Source organism: Meleagris gallopavo, chromosome 9, assembly GCF_000146605.3.
Source record: "Meleagris gallopavo isolate NT-WF06-2002-E0010 breed Aviagen turkey brand Nicholas breeding stock chromosome 9, Turkey_5.1, whole genome shotgun sequence".
NCBI lineage: Eukaryota > Metazoa > Chordata > Aves > Galliformes > Phasianidae > Meleagris > Meleagris gallopavo.
This window is the reverse complement of record NC_015019.2, coordinates 3228657-3248227: the sequence shown is the minus strand read 5'-3', so window position 1 is coordinate 3248227 and position 19571 is coordinate 3228657. Positions and strand designations below refer to the sequence as shown.

The window sequence follows — 19571 nt, the reverse complement described above, 5'->3', positions numbered from 1 at the left end:
TAAGGGAGGTAATCAATATGGTCAGAGCTTTCCCTTTTCTCCCTAGAAGCGCAATCAGGTTATGCACAACGCGCTATTAAATTCTCCATTCCATTTTTTAATAGCTCGCCTTCTAAACTCCCCGCTGTCGTCAGCCCCGGGAGGTCACGGAGTTGCAGAGTGGTCCCTGATGGACACCTGCGTGCCTGGCTGCCTCCCCACTTCTCCAGGCAATGCGTGAGCTGCGGGGCTGGGGGGGCCGGGGGACGTTCAGGATTAGATTGTTGGTAGCGTCCCTACGAGGACTGCTATTAACAGCACGCCGCTCTGCTTCTGTGCTGCGGAAAGCAGAGTGATATTTCTGTTCCCATAGCGTGTTGTAAAATGCATGAGATTTTGCTCATCCTCCCTGGAAAATGAGAATAGGAAAATGAGAGCGTCCTGAAGCAGAAGCTATTAGAAGAGCGTGCAGAAACCTGCAGCGATTTATGCTTTATTTTGTCTTCCTAGCTATGGATTAGAAGGACTGATTTCTGCAATGGGCTTTTTCCATAATGGCTTTCTTGTATTGTTTGGTCAGAGCTTGCACAGGAGGAAAACAGGCTGCTGAATTTAGTCACTGATCTCTATTAGCCGTGGCCTAAGGCTATGCTGAGATTTATATCCCATTTGTATTGTTGCAGCTCAAAAGAAGAATGTTCAGAGGATGACAAGTGTATTCTGAGTAGGTACGTTGTTTCATTTTTATATGAAACCCATTTTTCTGCTTTCATTGGTCAGAAATGAGGTTAATAGGGAGAGAATACAGTGCAGTGCTGCAGTGTCCCTGTTAAGGTAGAACAATAGCATCAGGAATAGTTCTTTAAGAGAATTAGTTGCTTTTATTAAATAAGGCTGCATTGTGCTGGTGTGCACGGTGCAGTCTTTCTTTTTTTATCCATATACTGCAGTCAGCGCTTCCCTAACGAGGTGGCACTATTGTTGAGTTAGAACGATAGAATCATCGTATCGCTTTAGGGGACAGCAGGATTTAAAAGGAGATGCCTTGCAGCCCCGTCTTACAGATTGGAAGCATCGGTTTGAGGGCACTGGCAGAATCATTTCCTTGTTCTTAGCAGCAGCCACTGCTGTGTCAGTAGTGTGTGGAATGGAAGTCCTAGTTGGTAGTCTGTTATGGAAACGCTGTTTACTGTTATTGTAGTACCGTGGTGACAACATGCCATTGAAATGGAAAACGAGCTCTCCTGCTATCTGGAAATTCCCAGTTCCTGTGCTTAAAACATCCAGGTCATCGCCACTTTCTCCAGCATACATGTAAGTGAGAGAAATGAGGATATTAAGGTGGGAATTCTTTCGTGAGACTACCCTGTGGCAAAATACCTTGTTATGTATTGAATGACATTGGCACCCAGAATTTTACCTTGTTTTGTACCCTGAGATTTTTATCCTGGATGTCTCATGATGGATGTCGTGTCGAGTCTTTCCCTCTTTGTCGAAACGTAGAGAAATTGTGCAGATTGAGCCAATATTCGTAATATCGTAAATGTTCTTTTGAAAAGTTCATGCTAATTTGTAGAGCTGAATGGAGAAGTTCAAGGTGTGAGGCAGGCTTAATTTGTGGTGTATATGCTAACATTTCCTCCTGATTAAAGACTGAACGTGGAATCACCTGCTCTGCTGTAGTGCACTTCTGTTCGTGTTCCTCTATGCAAGAAATCATCTTGCTTTGCTCTTTTATCCTTGCAAGCTGTAGCCTTAATACAGATTGAATGCCTTTTAATAATTTTAAAAAGTTAAAATAAATGCTTAAAAGAGAAATAGAAACCATCGGTATCTGAATGCTTGGCACTTACTCGGTTTGCCCATGTAAAGTAGCTTTACATAAAGGAGTATTTCAATGGCCAGGAAAGCAGCGTGCTTTGTTTGCCTCGCCAAATCTTGGCGAGCTTTTGTTCACCTTTTGCTGCTGCAAGTTCTGTGTTAGAATATACAGGTGGCTTTGTTGCCTTCTTTGAAATAAAGCTGAACCTCGGGTAGAAAAACTGCTTGTGCCTTTAAGGAAGCAGCTCTCTCATCATGAGTTGCTTCAAGATGCAGAAGTAACTGTGTAGGTGACTTCTGCATTTGGGAAATCCCTATGAAAACTGACTTTCTGATAGTATTGCAACCTGATAGCTGCTACTGGATTTGTGCTTCCCAGCTTTTATTTCTTTGCTGCAGCTGCTGTAGGGATGTGCTATAAGAAATGGGTTTTCCAATTCCCTGAGCAGGGAATGCTTCTGTTTTAGGATGAATTTTCACGGAAAGGCTTAAAGCATTTATGTCACAGAGTACGTCCAATGTGCTTAAGGCTGCCAGAAAATAAGCTATTTCCAATAAATCGTTGCTTACCGTAGGTGTTTTTTAATGACTAAATGCAAAATACCCAAAGAGTTGTGAGGCTTTGAAGCTCGTTTCACGGTAGTGACGTCTTTGGTCTTGTCTGATGTGTTTAAAACTACAGAACTTGCTAAATGCAAGCAACATCAGAAATAGCCAGGTCTGATCTGTCTGCTGCTCAAACTGAACCCTTTTGTGTGTTGCCTTTAAGTTGTTAATCTAGCTCTGTGCGTGCTTCAGCTTTTATGATGGGGATCGTGTAGCTGATTACCTCAATGTGTTGAAAGTATGTGAACAGGTTTAGTGATCAGGCGTAACTATTTGATGCTGAGCTTATCTGGAGCATGAGAAATATGTGAGCAGCAGCCTTAATCATTTTTGTAATGACTCCGTGTATCCGAATGCTTATGGAGATGTTTATTCACTGCCCTGACTTCAGCAGGACTCTCAAATGTAGCCTCCAAATTATTCAGATACTTCATAAGAGGGGGAAAAAAAAGGAGAAATGTTACAAAATGGCACCTATTTGATTAGATAGTAGGTGTGGGCTGGCACAGCCAACCTTGTGATTTACTGTGATCGGTAACATCAGTGTTGGAATCGTGCTTTTTGATGCAGAGATGATGCTAAATTTACTAGGTACTTTGTGATACATTTTTCACCTTCACGGCTGTAGGGTTTCTCCCCCAAGTAATGCTCTGCATGCTGGCAAAGGGCTTCTTTCAAGTACATTCTCAGAAGTGACATGTAAAACAGTACATCAATTGATGTAAAATATGACCATAAAACTACTGAATGTACAGATGAACACTTACGTCTGATAATTTGGATCCAGAGTATACAAATCTAAACTGGAACTTCAGTCTCTTTAATATTTGGGCACTTAATGCTATGGGTTTGTAATGTGATTTTTGTCATGTAAAGGAGAGACACCTTAAAGGCTTGGGTTTTGTCATCCTTACAATGAAATTCCAATTCTTCAGGCTTTTTCTTGAATTAAAGTTGGCCTTAGCTTGAGAAGCTTCATTCTACTTCTGATTTATAAGTAACTTATCTAGAGAATAAACCCATTGTCGGGACTCACAGATTTTATGAGGTCTGTGTACCTGATACTTGAACTCTGCCTTAGTTTCCCTGTACTGGAATGCTGAGCTGTGGTACGTTTGGTGCTCGGATGAAGCAGGCATCTCTGTACAAAGTACCCCTGTAAAACAGTTAATTGTCCTGCGGGCTGTGCAGCTGAATAAGTCTAACTGCAGTTTCTGCTTTAAAAGTTTGTTCCCAAGCTGCAGAATGCGTGCAAAGAGCTTACCTGAGAGAGTCCTCTGCTGCAGGAAACTTGTGTCCAGGTAGTATATGAAATAAGGGACCTGCTGAAGTTGAGCTAATGGATTTGTAGGCAAGTACGTGGTTCTGGTATGGGGAAATCTGCTTTTTGCACTGGGGCTGGCGCTGCTTTTCAGGCAGCGAAAGGAGAAGCAACGATTCACCGCTGCTTGGCTGTTGGTTTCCCATAGCTACAGGTATAGTTGCAGTTGTAGAGACCTTTCCAGAAAGCCCTCACGTTATTCAGAGGGAGAAGGGTCCCTCCGAACAGAAGCACAGGCAACCAGTCTCCTGTGGGACTGGTCTCAAATAGCTTGAGATTGCCCCAAGTCCACCAAGAGATCCAGGAACGTTTCATAGGGAAAATCCTTATTAGAAATGGACTGCTGGCATGTGACCAGCATACATGGGTCTAATGCAGCTTGTGATTTGGTGTGAATATTCACAGCGTGCAGATATACTTGCAGGTGTGTGCTTTCATGGAGTCCTTTTGCATTTTCTTCTGCAGGGCTTAGAAGGCTCTCGGTTGAAATGAGTGCAAAAGCTCTTACAGCAAGTGTGTGCTCTGCTGGTGGAAGTGGTTGTGTTGGCTGTTGTTGGCTGTGTGAGGATGGGCACAAGTAGCTTGGTGTTGGTGGAGGCAGGCGAGCAGTTCCAGCAAGTAAACCGGAGGGAAGGAAGTAGTGAATGATGCTAGATGTAGGATTTCTCAGAATTGGAGGTACTTATTGGTGGCTGTGTTTTAAAAACAGGTAATTTAAAAACAAAAAGCAACAACAAAACGTAGATTGAAGTAAGCAGAAGACTGAAAGCTCTAAATTGGAGAACGACAGGTCAGTGTGGTTATGTATAGCAGCTTTAAGGCGTAATGAAATACGCTCACAAAATACAATTGCTCACAATGTCATCCCCCTAATGTCATCTCGTACGTGAGGGACTTAGGGAGAATGTTCTTATTCACAGTGAGAATGTCATTGAGGTTTGTGCACGTCTTCCTCTTACAGGAATGGAAGAAACCTGGAGATCAAAGTACCGTGATACGCACCTACTAATTCAATAGCAATGTTTCAGTGGCAAAAATAGTAAGAAATAATTTGATTCTAGAAACAAGGATAATGAGAGCCTCTGTAGCCCTATTTAGAGTCCAAACATTTTCTGGAAAGCTAAATGGTGATTTGAGTGTTCTTTGTCCTTGACATGCCGTGTTTAAAAATAAGTAAAATTGAATTAGAAGAATCTCCATGTGAAATAGTGTCTAAAATTAGTGCCATCTATCCTTTTCTGTTGGGCAGTGTTTTGATATTTTTAAATGGAAGCTGTTCTTTGGATGCATTTTCGTCAATGACTAATGGTAGGAGAAGTAAACAAATGCAGTGATCCAAAGATATCCTTATCAGAGGGTTTGTTGCACAGTATATCCATCCGAGTGGTCTGGTTCTGAAATGTGTCTGATTGGATATGCAGTGCAGCAATGGAAGTCGGTGTGCAGAAAAGTAGAATGAGTTCTTAATGCTCCGGAGTAATCAGCATTGGCTTTAGCTGCTGATGTAGGTTAATGCTTTTTGTGTTGTTTTTTTTCCTAAATCTCTGATTTGCTCTGCAGTGAGCTCTTTGAATTTGTGCTATACAGTGATACACTTAAACAGGGCAAGGTGTGTGTGTGCATAACTCAGAGTCCGGGTAGCTTCTGTGACCACACTGGGCATCTGCTACCTCAGTTGGGCATCTGTAGCAAACCCTTCTGCTGGGCTCTTGCCTATGTTTGACAGACAGAGCTCCATTCACACCAAAGCAAAGATTCACTCACCTTTGGCAAGGTTTCCACTCGAAGCAATTGTTTCCTGGCTGTTGTGTCAGTCAGCCTAAATACTGCTTAGAAATGATCCAGCAGTGCATGCCTCCAATTGAAGAGAGGAGGTAGGGTTTGGAAGAGGTTTGTTTTGTAAATAGAGGGCTACTTTTGGTCCCAGTACATAGACTTCTTACTTATGCCTCTTAATCTTATTTTTGCTTTTTAAATAGGTATTTCAAGAAGTTAATTCCAAGTTTGAAATGTAAAACTTCATTATAATAATAAACTGGCAAAACAGAAGAGAAAGTGGTTGTCACGAGATGTCGTAATGCTACTGATGTTTTTCTGGTCAGATCTTCAGAGGTGATTCCATGACTTAAATGTTCCCAACTGCCTTCTCCTTCCATGTAATCTTGCAATGACGGCGTCATGCTGTGCTGTGCTAAATCACTTCCACTGCATTATCTTGAATATATTACTTGACCTGTTCAGCCAGAATACCACATCTGCCGCTTTGTTGTTGCTGCCCTAATTTTATTGTTGTGGGAAAACCTTGCTGTGCAGTTGCTTTATACTTGCTGTAACGTTGTGCAGTAGTTTCTGTTGAGTGTGGATGGGGAGTACTGGAGTCTTAAAAGTAATAGAGTTCTGATTGAGATTAGTGGGGATCAAGCGTGGTTGAGCACTAAAATGGAAGTGCATATTCATAGCATGGCTGTAATGTTTAGTCCAGCAGTGACTGAGACTGTTGCTATATCAGCTGTGAAAATGAGTTTCTATCCCTTATCCTGGAATTGACAAATACCCCACAGCTGTTATGTGCTTACATTTAAACTCTTAAATAATGTGAGGGGGAAAGCAATTTACAATTCAAACCTTAAAGCAAAACAAACAAAACGCCAAGCCAACCAAACACAAAAAGCTCCAGTCTTCCCAGGGGGAATGTAATCAAGGAATACTAAACAGCTGTGAGAAGTGACAGCAAGAGGAATGATCGAAGGTTCTAGGCAGAAAGAGCAAGGGTTAATTACCAAGTCATGATGTTGGAATATTGGGTATTAATTTGCTGGCCTTGAAGCACTCAGATTTATCCTTTGTAGCATATAGGAGAACAGTCAATCTGTGGCAGAGCACAAGGATGGGAGTAAGTTGTTGCAGGGGTACAGTGGAGTATTTATATTTTTTTATCAGCAAAGCTTGAATGTGCAGGTGCCACCGTAAATATAAATGGGTTTTAGTCCATTAGCTTTGCTTTTATTCTAAGGGACCATTCTGCTAATTTAATGATTTCTGTGTATATGAAAACTAAATTTAATGACATCAGGCAGAATGGTGCATGCAAAATATTTTCAGTGTTTCCTGTAATGTGCATTAAGCTGTGCAGACAGAATTAGGGCTTACATTTCTGATACTTGAGACCAAATGTGAAGGGCAGGGGCAGGATGTGTCAGTGCAGCATAAAATATGAAGCCTCTGAGTCACTGAATTCTGCAGTTTTGAACATCAAGGACATAAAATAGTTCTTTAGGAAAAACTACAAAGCGTGTGTATGCGCTTTGCTTTCTGTTTTTTAATGGTAGGAATCAATGCACTAAGACCAACTTTGGCAAAATGTCATTAGAGAATCACTTGTAATTTAGCATTGTTAAACAATGTCTGAGAATTTAAGCTATAAATGGCTCAGTGAATGCAAACCCTTTGTCAAATAGATAACGGTGGATGTGGCACTAAGGCTCCTAGGGTGACTGCACACTGCGAGGAACAAAGGCTTTACAGCAATGACTGAGCCAAATATTGCTTTGTTTCTGTGGAAAGCATGTTTGATTTAACCAGTGGGCTGTAATTATTCAACAAACAGCTTGAGAGCTTGGGTAGTTTTTAGTTGTTGAAGAAATAATTTTGTGGAGAATGTTTTCGGTGTATGTATGCATCTTGGAAAATGAGACCTAAGCTGTTGCTCAGCCCTTTGCTGACTTTGTGGGACCTAATTTAGTGCTGGCCTTTGGTCCCAGCTTGGCTTCATGTCAAGTAACACAAAAATGCTCAAAGTGATGTTGGGATTACCCTTACTTCCATGTCCCCAGTTCTGCTTGGTTCCATTGGCACTTGGTACGGCAATGAGAGCTTTCACTGCCTGAGTGTTCCCAGTGCTTTGCTTGGTGTCTGCTGACATCGTGTGCCAGAGCATCGTGTCAGGGTGATGGTGAGATGTGTTGGAGTCCAAATGGCATTGTTTGACACATACTTTCTGTTTTTAAAAAAATAAATACTGGGAATGGCTCAATTTCTATGCTTTTGTCTCAAAGTTTATTAAAAACTTTATCTGTAGAATAGCCTAAGTAGGTTCACTTGAGCCTGACTGGTTAATGAGGTTCTGTCGGAGCCATTCTGGGTGGTTTCGTACTTCTGATGATGGTGCTTGTAGAACTGCAGAGACTGCTTTGCTTCCCTGATTGATGTCAGCCTTAGATGCGGTCTAAATCTGTGGTGAAAATGTTGTACAAGTAGGTAGTGCATATCTCTCAGTGAGAATTTGCTTTTCCTAAAAATATAATGTGATTTCTCTTTCTGTAGGACTGATTCACTGTTTTCCTTCTTGTACTCTTAATATATTTCCTGCAGCTTTTTCCTTGCCATTGTAGCTTGCTTTCTCGGGTTGTTACCCCAACAGCTTTCCTTTGCAAAGACCTGGTGTGCAGACGGAGCAAGGACAACTGCAGATTGAAGCAACGTTTTCTTGCTGTGCATCTAGGCTGGGAGCAGGAGCTGCACATTGCTATGTGCATTTCATGTGTAACTGTGCCCAAGCTGCAATTAGAGCCAGGAATCCACCCACCTCTGCTTACTGGCCTTCAGCATGCATCCACGAGCTGTCCTTGTCATTCTTTGCTGAGTTTGGTGGGTTTGGAGTCCTTTATCCAACTGAGAGCCTACTGAAAGTAATATGCAACTTCTCATGGTTTGTTTTGCTACACAGAAGCTGTTTTTCTGCTCTCATCATGCAATATTATATTATTATAATATTAGAGAGCAACCTGATTTTAAAGGAGGGGTGGAGAAATGAACGCAGGAGCATCTATTTGTTTAATTCAAGAAACAAATTCAAGCTTTGTACCTTTGCTCCTTGAACGTAGATTTCAAAGAACTAAACAAATATTGAAGTGTTCAGCTGTTGATGCCCTTCTAACCTATAAAGGTCAGGAATAAAACCCAAGATATTGGAATATATAAGGTGCGAGTGGTGCTCCACCAACAGCTATTGGAAATGGCAGCCATAGCAGTGACAGTGTGGTGTTAATTCATTGGGGTAAAGGTTTGCATGTCCTGATTGCAGCAGCCGCTTTCAGGTGAGCAGTGTGAAAATGGAGTGTGAAGAAATTATGGTAACTGGATAAGTACAAGTGTTCCTTGTTATGTTAGCTGCTAACTCACCCATTAAAATTATGGCTTTTAAACATGCGTGGCAGGTTATTTCATAAGTCCTTCCAGTGCTGTTCTTGTGTTTCTCCTACTTCCAGGTGTTCAGCAGCAGCAGAGGGTACAGAATACAACACCAATTGCCCTATGCCACACACAGTAACAGAGATTTGAACATTCTCATTGTTTTGTCAACCTGACCAAAAAAAAAGTGCCTTTTGTCCTTCTCTTCTGGCTGAGCTCATGCTAAATGCAAGCTTGCATTCCTTGTGCTATCCTTTGTGATATTTTCTGTTAAGAAATAATTAGCAAGCTGATAGAATGGGTTAGTTTTACTGGGTTGTGGATACCACCAAGGAATGAAGTTAGAAACTCTTCTTTAAAAATAGGAAAAAAACGAGATGTTGTTGTAGTGGGGGACAAGTGTGAAAGTTATTTATTTGCCAGAATAAAGCATGTCCTGAAGCTGTGTCATTAGAAGATTCAGAGTGGAAGAAATGTGAAATAAGTGACGGTGTAATTTGTTCCTCTTTGTTATACTGATTTTAGAATTTCTTAATAGAAGTATTGAGTTTATTTTATACAGTGCTACCATATCAGTTATGTTCATCGTGCTCCTTGGTGGTATGTAACTTGTTGGGAGGCTCTTGTGTTCATTATTTCTGGTACTGGAACGTCTGCTCGTAATGGAAAGTCAGAAAGACAGGTGATATGTAAGCTTTTTTTGGTAGACTGTGTATACAAAGCAAAGAATTACTGTATCTAATAGTATAGAGGAGTTTCGTTGTATTTACTAGGCTTCTCATTAATAGATTCATTACCAAAATACATGCACACTGCATGCAGAGCAGCCCTGTATCACTCCGTATCTTTGACAGATCATGAAACAGTAAAGATCTCTGCTGTTATAGGAATGGCTTAATATGAAGTAGAACAAAGTTTTGTTGCTGAATGCCGTGGTATTGGCACATGCCAGAAGTGCCTCCAGCTTGATCCTGTAATTAAATAATGCTATGGGATTTGGACTTTTTCTCCATTCAGGTGCTGATTAGCAGTGATTGCACAGAAGAAGCGTACTGCACTATGAAGAAGTCATTGTAGATTCATGTGTTTGCAGTAGTTCTACAACCTTACCAGTATTTTTTTGTAGCTTTACATTTGGCTTGGTCAGCTTTCCAGTTGCTGATAGCACAACTGGAGTATTTAGATACCTTGTTCATCTAGCAAAAGGTGAGAAATTATACCTTATAGGGAATAAATGGAGTTAATGGGCAGTCCAGATCTTGTCATTTCTTTAAAATGGTGAAAAGCAAAGTAATTGTCATTCAGATTGACAGGGGCAGTGGAATTAGGCTGTATAACATCATACAACACATGCTGCTTTGCAAATTTCATTGCTACAAAATTATCAGTTGGAGGATTAACTTGGAGTCACGAGAATGCAAAGCATGTTCGGTTACACTGGCATAGGAAAAAACTTGAAAGAGTTGGCATGAAAAAAAAAAAAAAAAACCACCAAAAAACACAACTCCTGAATGACAGCTTCTTCTGTGATAGCAACTAATTAACCTCCTGTGGCTTTCCCTGAACTGCTGAGAGACTGCAGCAAGTCAGGAAGCTGCTCTGCTTTGCTGTTGCAGTGCTGATGCTGTGTGCTGAACTCCAGCATCCCCTCGTTCTTAACGCTTAAAACTGAAAAGCCCATCCAGAGCAACTGTATGCATTGAAACTGATGTAATATCCACACTTACAGCTACTGGTGGATTATCAGTACGTCTTGTTGCAGTGGTAGCTGCCTCCTCCAACTTTTTTAACCCCAATTAAGAATGCTACAGCTGTTCTTCTTGTTTAATGACTTCTATTGATCAGAACAATAGAATTAATTGGAAAATGAATTAGCTTTCTTTTTTGGTAGTATGCTTTATTGTGATATACTGTGCTTGCAATAAAGTACCAATCAATATATTTACATTCATTATGCTCTAATTAATTATAGTGCTTAGCAGACCTATGTTAATGAATATAAATAAGGCCTGTGGTGGCAGCATGCAAATGTGACAGATGTATGTACTGTGTTTTAATTGGGAATTCAGTCAGATATGAACAATGTTACCCATGTGTTCAGGGCACGAATGGTGGAGATATTACTGAGGATTCACTTTACAGCCCTAAGACCAAAGTTATATTCTGAATGGCTTGAAATTTCTTTGAAAGGCAGTTTTAAATTCATGTTGTTTGTGAGGCAGGACTTGTTTCTGTTGTTTTCTATATTGGTATCATACGGTATGGAAGATTTCATGCATTTTTAGTTTGTCTTACAAAGATGGATTTCTGACCTTACGTGCGGATAAACGTTAACATGGTGCAATGCCAATGACATGCTCCTAATTTCTGGTTGCTCTGGGAGGGCTCTTTCCTGCCCACGAATGTCGCAGCACTTGGATTCAGGGAATCATGTGTTGGATGGGTCTTTTGGAGTGCTGCTAGTACTTCAGCATAGACTGTATCCCCTCTGCTGGCTATGCAGCAGTAACAAGAAGTCGCATGCTCTAATGGACCTCATTAGGACAAAGCAGTGGAAGTTCTATCATGGAATGGCCTGGGTTGAAAAGGACCACAATGCTTATCCAGTTCCAACCCCCTGCTATGTGCAGGTCACCAACCAGCAGACCAGGCTGCCCAGAGCCACATCCAGCCTGGCCTTGAATGCCTGCAGGGATGGGGCATCCACAGCCTCCTTGGGCAACCTGTTCCATTGAGTCACCACCCTCTGTGTGGAAAAACTTCCTCCTAATATCTAGCCTAAACCTCCTCTGTCTCAGTTTAGAACCATTCCCCTTGTCCTATCACTATCCACCCATTATTTCCTTTTAGAGATTCACGTGAAATGTAAGAAAACAGAACGTACCCAAGTTTAGGATAAGGCTTTTAAAGCCCCTTCGTAAAACAGCTATCAGATGTGATGTTTCTGGGAGGTCTTCCAAGAGCAAATACAGTGACATTCATGCCAGGTGACTCTGGTTCCTCTCCACCCATGCTCAGACATCTCCCAGCGTGACTTCATATCCCCTCTCTTAGAAAGACATCCAAATTTAAAGACTAGATGTCTCTTGATATTGTTAGCGTTTCCTTGATAAGGCTGTAGTCAAGCTGAAAAGAACAACCAACAAAGCGCTGTAGAACAAAGTGAATTTAGGTCATGAGCAACTGCTTTGCTGCTGTATTACGTTGTATGTGTTTATTGTATGGCAAGGGGCTTGGAGAGCACTTTGAATTAAAACACGCCTTGTTTTTTACATCACACTCTGGATTTATGTTACAAATACGATGATTTGGTTTCAAACAGGACTGAATTGCTTACTGCAGTACATCTGCGCTGATTAATTTTCTTAGATGTCTCACTACTGCGTTGCTACACACTGCAAGTCAAAGCTACCTCGATGTGCCCTTGTTCCTACAATCTGTTTTGTCTGCATGCATAAAATCTCCCTGTTTCAAACCCATGTGTGCTGTTGAATGGTGAATTTGTATGAATATGTTTTTGTATCTGATGTAACCATGGGTTTGAACAAAGCACAGCAGTGCTATCAAGAACTCTAAAGTTTCAGAAACTGCTCTCTATAGGCAATGTACCAAAACAAGTTGGGGGGGAATAGCTGCTCAAAAAGAAAGCAAACGCTTTGTTTTTCAATTGCAAACTCTCATGTCATCCTTACACAGCAATCCCAATCAAAACTGGGAAAGAAACCCAAATAACTCAAACACATGCTTGTCACTTAAAGTAATTTCTGAAACTAGCTTGGAGGCCAATGTGTTTACTTGCATGCTTAAAATCTGGGAAATGTTTTGTATCTGAGATTTGCAGCATTTATTTTAAATTGCTATGAATGTGTGGTGAAACATGGAGTCTTTATTAATAATTAAGCCGCTAATCCACAGACGGGAGAATTTTCTTTGCTAATTAATATTGTGTATATATGCATTAGACTGGTATGCATGCTAATAGGTAATATATTAGCTTAAAGAATTCATGGGAACTAGTAACATTTCTGGAGAGGAAATTTATTTACGTTTTATAATAATTACAGGTTAGGGTAATTAGAATCTCATATGCATATCTCTATGTAAATCCAATTTACATCTCAAGATGCAAATGGAAGGCTAATAACAGAGCAGTAATCCTTAACAGTTCTACCTAAATTAGTCCTTTCCATCTGAATTTGGGCAATAATTACTTGGAATCAAAATGTGTGACAACTTCACACAAGCAAATCTTAAATTAAGGTTATGAAGTGGTTGCCTCTAGACAGCAAAACTCTGGGTATTGTGTCCTGAAGGAATTGTTGTTGTAGTAGCTTACAGCTGAGACTCTACCAGTTATTTGCTATTATTCATGTGTGAGTGAGATGATGTATGCCATAAGAAGCAATTCACTGAACTTTAAAGTTATATTTAATGTTTGAATCTTATAACTTTGCTCTGCAATCTGATGCAATAATTGATTTTGAAAATGGAATGGGACTCCTGCAAGCATCATAAAATACTGGGAGGACGCATGGAAATAAGTGTGCAAGGCTCTTAGTGTGGGGGAGGGGACCAGGATTTATTGGCTGTATATAAGATTTTTTGAACTGATGAAGTGTAGGTATTTCAATTCCTTAGATGAGCTGACCGAAAGGACCGAAAAGAATCGATTCTGTTGCCAGCTGGTTTTCATGACCTACTGCTTCGGTTCTGTTACTTGTCATCCCAGAGAGCTGTGTTTTTAATGCAGAAGAGCACTTAATGAAAATATGAGTTTGATCTTAAGATTTCTCTTTTCTCATCTTCTTAGATCTCTGGTGGAAGAGGAGGATCCTCATATGAAAGTATCTCTTGGTAGCAGCGATATGGGCGTCTCTGCCCATCTGCAGTCATCAAAGACAGGGACCACAAGATTTTTCACCAGCAACACTCACAGTTCCGTGGTGTTACAGGTAATTATTTGTGTCAGTACAGATACGCACTGGGAATTTTGGATGCTCTAAAGAATACCTGTACTCAACAACCTTCTCTGTAACTCCTAAGAAGTCTTTAAAACATGTTGTTGTGCTGTGCTGGCGGTGCCTGTGAGCAAGCATAGCTTGTAATTTCTTTTCCTGCAAGTTAAAGGTTCCAGTTTTAGGAATCTTCAGTGACTACTCTATTTTCATAGTCTTCAAGTGTATGCTACAAGCAGACTTCTTAAGCAGACTATGGACCTATGTAATTTTAAAGATATAGGCTTTCCTTAAGATATCTTAACCCTTAAATTACGTGAGGTGTGGCCAAGACTTCTCCAAGTGTTAAATCTAAAAAGATAGTATTTGCCTTGTTAGTACGCGAAGGATGTCTGATGGCATGCCTGGTTGAAGGGAATCATTCTGTTGGAGCTTCTATTCTGTAGTATGTGAAGGAGGCCAGTGTCCCATGCGTCTTCCAGTGTGCCCAGCTGGGTATGTCTTTAGAGGAAAATTTTACTTTAAAGTACTGCTGCAGACAACTTCCTTTTCTATTATGGTTAGCTATTTTGAGTAATTTGGAGTAGACCAGCTCTTTTCATAGTTTTGCCTCGTAAACTTTGCTAATAAATTTGATAAGCAGTGAACCAGATAGCTTTCCTTTCAAGCCTTGGTATTTTACAGCCTCTTAATTGGTGGAACACTTAAAGTGGCATGGAGCAGATTTGTATCTAGAGTGCATGTGTGTCTGAACTGCATAGGTTAAAAAAAAAATACGAGTGCCTGCCTTCAAATAATTGCTGGAACATATGTTTTCAAAACAAATTCCTTCCTGGAAATAATTAACTGAATAAAGCAACTTTCTAAGGCTCAGGGTACTTTGTAGTCTTCAGCTTCTTATAGAAAATGTTCTGGTTAAGCTTTCAGTGAATAATTCTCGTTGAATATATTATATCTAATTATTGTAAAATGACAGCTTATTCCTCAGTGATTTTTATTTTGGTACTGCAATACTTATGTAAATAAAACAAGTATTTACATAAGGAAAGGAGAAGTTAGTTCCTGCTCTCCTCTCAAATCAAACAGCTGCTTTGCATTATGCTCTCCTTGCAGGGTTTTGACCAGCTGCGAGTGGAAGGTTTGCTGTGTGATGTGACCCTTGTTCCAGGAGATGGTGATGAGGTGTTTCCTGTCCACAGAGCAATGATGGCTTCTGCAAGTGACTACTTCAAGGCCATGTTCACAGGTGATTTTATTTTGATGTTCGTACAAGGTTACGAAATCATTCAAATCCTATCAAAACGATCTTGTAAGCTTACCTGCATGTCTTTCTCAGGAGGAATGAAGGAACAGGACTTAATGTGCATCAAGCTTCATGGCGTCAACAAAATAGGCCTGAAGAAGATCATTGATTTCATTTATACTGCAAAGCTTTCCCTTAACATGGACAACCTTCAGGACACTCTGGAAGCTGCCAGTTTTTTGCAGATTTTACCTGTTTTGGACTTCTGTAAAGTGTTTCTTATCTCTGGGGTAAGACTTGCCAATTGTAGTTCACACTTATAAAAGCTGTTTACATTTTAAAGCAAAAACAGTGGCATTATAATACTTGAATTCTGTTTCACCATTGTTTATAACTTGAATTCACAGGATAATTTTTGAATTTTATTGCGGGTTTTTTCAGTGTATTGTTTTTAGTATGAGTTGAGATAAATATTTATCGCATCAAAATCCTTCCATTAGTAGCAGTAATGGTATTATTATAGTTTCCAGGTTCCTTACTTTATTTCTTAGTTCTTGCCCTCATATTCCGTATCATTCCATAAAAAAGCGATTTGCTGAGTTAAACTTGAACAAAAAATAGAGCTGGCTGTTAGAGCCTGTTAATATACTTTCTCAAAGCCTTTTTGTTTTTGTGGAGTGATGCTTGTTGTAGTAGCAACTGTCATGGAGACCTCTACATCATTATTCTTGTAAACCACTGGGCTTCGTGTCTGTTCTTTTAGTAGTCTGTTTAGAGGATATATTTTAATACAAAGATGCTACAGAAATATTGGTTATATGAAAGAGAGCTACCAGAATTTTATGCTGATTTCCATGTTTTGCTAGAATTGAAAATGGCCTTGAATGGCGACTGGGGCACTTAACAATGAACAAATGAAGTGCTTTGGTAAGCAGAGGACAGCCCCCAAAGTAACAACCGTTTCCTCATTTACTGTCAGTGTTTGTTAAAAGAGGAATATTTTGGGGCTTTTAACACGGTTACTTTTCTGCACTTGGAACAGACAAGAAGTTTGCACTTCAAACTAACATGCTGTAGTTGCAATGCAATACGATATTTACAGTTTGGTAATGTGTTGTTTATTACAGAGATGAGAATCTCAGGTTGTGCCCCCAGTGTGGGAGGGTAACAACAACAGCATCCTCTGTTTCATATCTGTGCTTTGAGGAGTGCTGTGCTCCATTCAGGCTGAACGTCTGAGCAGTTCTTGTAGTTTTCTCTATATTATAAAAACAAAAACCTCTTTTTTTTTCCAAGAAGATGACAGCTGTTAAGGATTCATCTCCTGGAGTGCTCACCTTCTCATGCAAAGAGTTCTGTCTTCATGGGCAGGGAAGGATATGACAAGAAAACACCCCATCCTTTTATCTGGATGATAACATGGTGTATATGTCATGAATTAAAATACTAATTGAATCTCTTGTAATCCTTAATAAGAAATTAAAAAGCATTGGTTTTCAATGTAGAGATTCAAAAATGTATTCTCTCTCCCGAGAGCATGTAAATAGGAGGACTCAAAAATGCCACCAAGAGAAACTTGTTCCATGACAGATCTGTAAGATGCGTCTGGGCTCTGTAACACTACGATTTTGTGTTTGATCTTGGCATGCTTTCTAGTTCCTCAGTTCTCAGAGTTGCCATAGTGTTTAATTTACACTCTTCAATCCCATACAATCTATTCTGCATTGCTCAGGTTGTTTTACCTTCCAAAATGAGGCAGTGTGCCTCTGTAGGGCTTACATTTCTATAAAGCACCAAATTGAATTAAGGGCTTGGTGTTTGTAGATCCAGATCAGTGATTTGGAGCAGCCTCCCTTTAATGGGAGCTGTGCCACAACGGATTCTTGGCTTCCAGGCTTTGTTTGCTGCTTTCTGCTCTGTCCTGTTTCTACTTTGTTCTTTGGCTCTTGGCACTGTTGGGTCAGGACAGCTTCTGTGAGTTTGCTTTCTTAAGGAAAGAGCTACTTTCATCTTAAATTGCTTTATTTGGGACATTTTTTGTTGTTTGAATGCTCTTTTTCTGAAGGTTGCTCCATATGCAATGTTGGTGTGGTCTTTGATCTTGCAGTATTTTCTTAAATCCTTTGATTTATACTGATATCTAAGGGGATTTCAGTTCTTTCAGGCCTGTATGAATGTTTCTATATTGATCTGTTTCAAAAACTGTCTTTTAATTTGAGATGATGTAGTACCATAGGGCCCTTTTTGTCTGCTTGCAGGATGGTCTCAGCTTTGTGGGAGGGTGGGACCTGGGGTTCTGCCAGGCACCAGAAATCAGCCTTTTCTAATGTTGTTCTCTGGGATCCACGTACTTCTAATCATTTTGCTCCATATCCAGTTTTGTACTATTTTACAGTAGAGTTTTTAGAAGAGCTTGGGAAGCGACTGTTCTAAAATTCCCAAGAATGAAGTCAGCTGCTTTCTAAAGAAAGCACTTTGTGTTAGCTGTTACTTTTTCAGGCTGTGGTATCATAGTGCTGGGTTGACATTTTTAAAATTATTTTCTGGAACTTCTGCTGTCCAATGAGCAATTAACAATGAGTAACGAGTCTGAGTGGCTCTGCACAGTGACCAGTGCCCAGGTAAAATAGGATCTACCTGAAATTCTCAGCACCATACAAAGTCAATTCGGTGTTTGCTCACTCCTGGCTTTTAGCTGGTTCTGTGTATACCTTTGCTGTTTACTGGATAGTTTGTACAAACAGTTGCATTCTTTGTCTGATATTTCCCTTCCTCCCATTCACTTCAGTAGGATGGCCAGAAGTAGCAGTTCCTTCTGTTTCTTGATGAGCTCCTGATTGACTGACTCCCGCAGAGAACAATTTCTGCACCTCTCATAAGTATCATAGCATAAGTCACACTTTTTTTTTAAATAAACAAGTAATTTATTCAAATACCTTTATTATAACTTACCCTGTCCAATTTTGTATATTTGTGTGAATAACTATTGCATTTTGTTCTAAAAGTTTTCGACTCAGGACTTTGGAATCTCTAGTGTATTTTTTTTTTATATATAAGATTTTTTGCAATATAATTTAGTATGATATGTTATCATAGACCAGCGTGAAGCTGGTAATGGTACTTTTGGTGAGGAAAATAAACTTTAAGGAAATACTAAATGTAGTACCCAGATTTGAGTGGTAGGTTTATTGATAATGAGCCAAAAAAGTGCATCGTTTCATAAGCATAATGGGGAAGATTTGCAAATGCAATACAAAAAAAAAATAAAAAATCCCTGACTCCTGTCCAATTCTGTTCAGTTAATTAAAGCAGAATAGCATAGATTTTATGAGAAGTCAGGGGGCACTGGAAACTGCTGATGTGATATTCCTGCCATTAACGATGTGTGATATGTCAATAAATTTCTCAAGTGCAGGCATTCCAGGAATATATTGAATTGCATAGATTTCCCATGTAACTTAGTTGTGGTACATCAACTAGGATGCGAGCACTGGCACAAGCCTAGAATAGCCTGGCATGTTTTGAACTTGAGAACTGACATGCATCCTGCAGTGTATGTAAATATTTCATTGCTACCTTAATGCTTGGTACCAATGCTATGCAATTCTGTGCCCTTTTTTGCTTGATCTTCCTCCTTCAAGCATCTCTTCTGTGTATATGCAATAATATGTTTCTACTTACCTTGACATGGAGAAAATGCTGCCTCTATAGCTGGATGCCAGTAGGTGCATTGCAAAGTAAGTTTTTAAATGCCGTAACATTACAGCAGGAGTTAAAAGTTGTGCTATAGTATGTAATCAGTTTGCTGAGGGGTCATTTTTCTGTTGTTTGATTTTTATTATTGATCTTGAATAAAACTTTAGGAGTAAGTGTGTCCAGTTTCATTTGCTTAATTTACAATATGCTGTTACTTCTATTTAATTCATGTATATTACAAAGCCTTAAAGGAAATGCACAGATATTTGGTAGTATCTCAATAACAGTTGGAAGACAGACCAAAATGTTCCTTGAGTAACAGAATGTTTTATAAGTATTGCTAGCTGAGAAGATGATATTTTGGTATAAATAGTGCAGTCTTCTAATTCAGTAATGATTTGTGTATGTACTGCATGGATGTTGTGTAATAGAAATGCTGACAGTCTGCCACACATTCATCTTGAAGACAGGGCTTGATTGATTTGTATTAGAGATAAGAATGAGATATTGGAACCTTTGATTCTAGGAAGGTGTTTCAGGGTTGTGAATAAGTCTTAGTGACTGCAGATCTCAATTCTAGGATAAGTTAGATGAGTTTCTAGTGAATAAAGAAGTCTGCTTTTCCCATACTCATTAACTTTTGGAATTGCCTGTTAAAGGTTAATGATAGATTGAAGTAATATAGTGCTGAAATGTAATCTGTCACAACCAGAACACGTTTGAATGTTTTCGAGTCATAGTCTTCAACCTTACAACCTTT

General features: G+C 39.7%; 1 protein-coding gene across 6 annotated transcripts in view; it reads left to right on the top strand.

The window, feature by feature from the left end:
• Nucleotides 1-19571, top strand: part of LOC100549782 (kelch-like protein 13) — a 66826-nt gene that overhangs the window by 35048 nt on the left and 12207 nt on the right. For 2 of the 6 annotated variants that reach the window (XM_010715176.3, XM_010715178.3), the window contains 3 exons: nt 13728-13869; nt 14986-15118; nt 15209-15405. In XM_010715176.3, coding sequence (XP_010713478.1) covers nt 13728-13869; nt 14986-15118; nt 15209-15405 — 472 coding nt within the window. Of the gene's footprint in view, nt 1-407; nt 708-1022; nt 1294-3614; nt 3708-13727; nt 13870-14985; nt 15119-15208; nt 15406-19571 lie in introns of those variants that run through there. The other 4 variants (XM_010715173.3, XM_010715174.3, XM_010715172.3 and 1 more) reach the window with 4 other exon arrangements.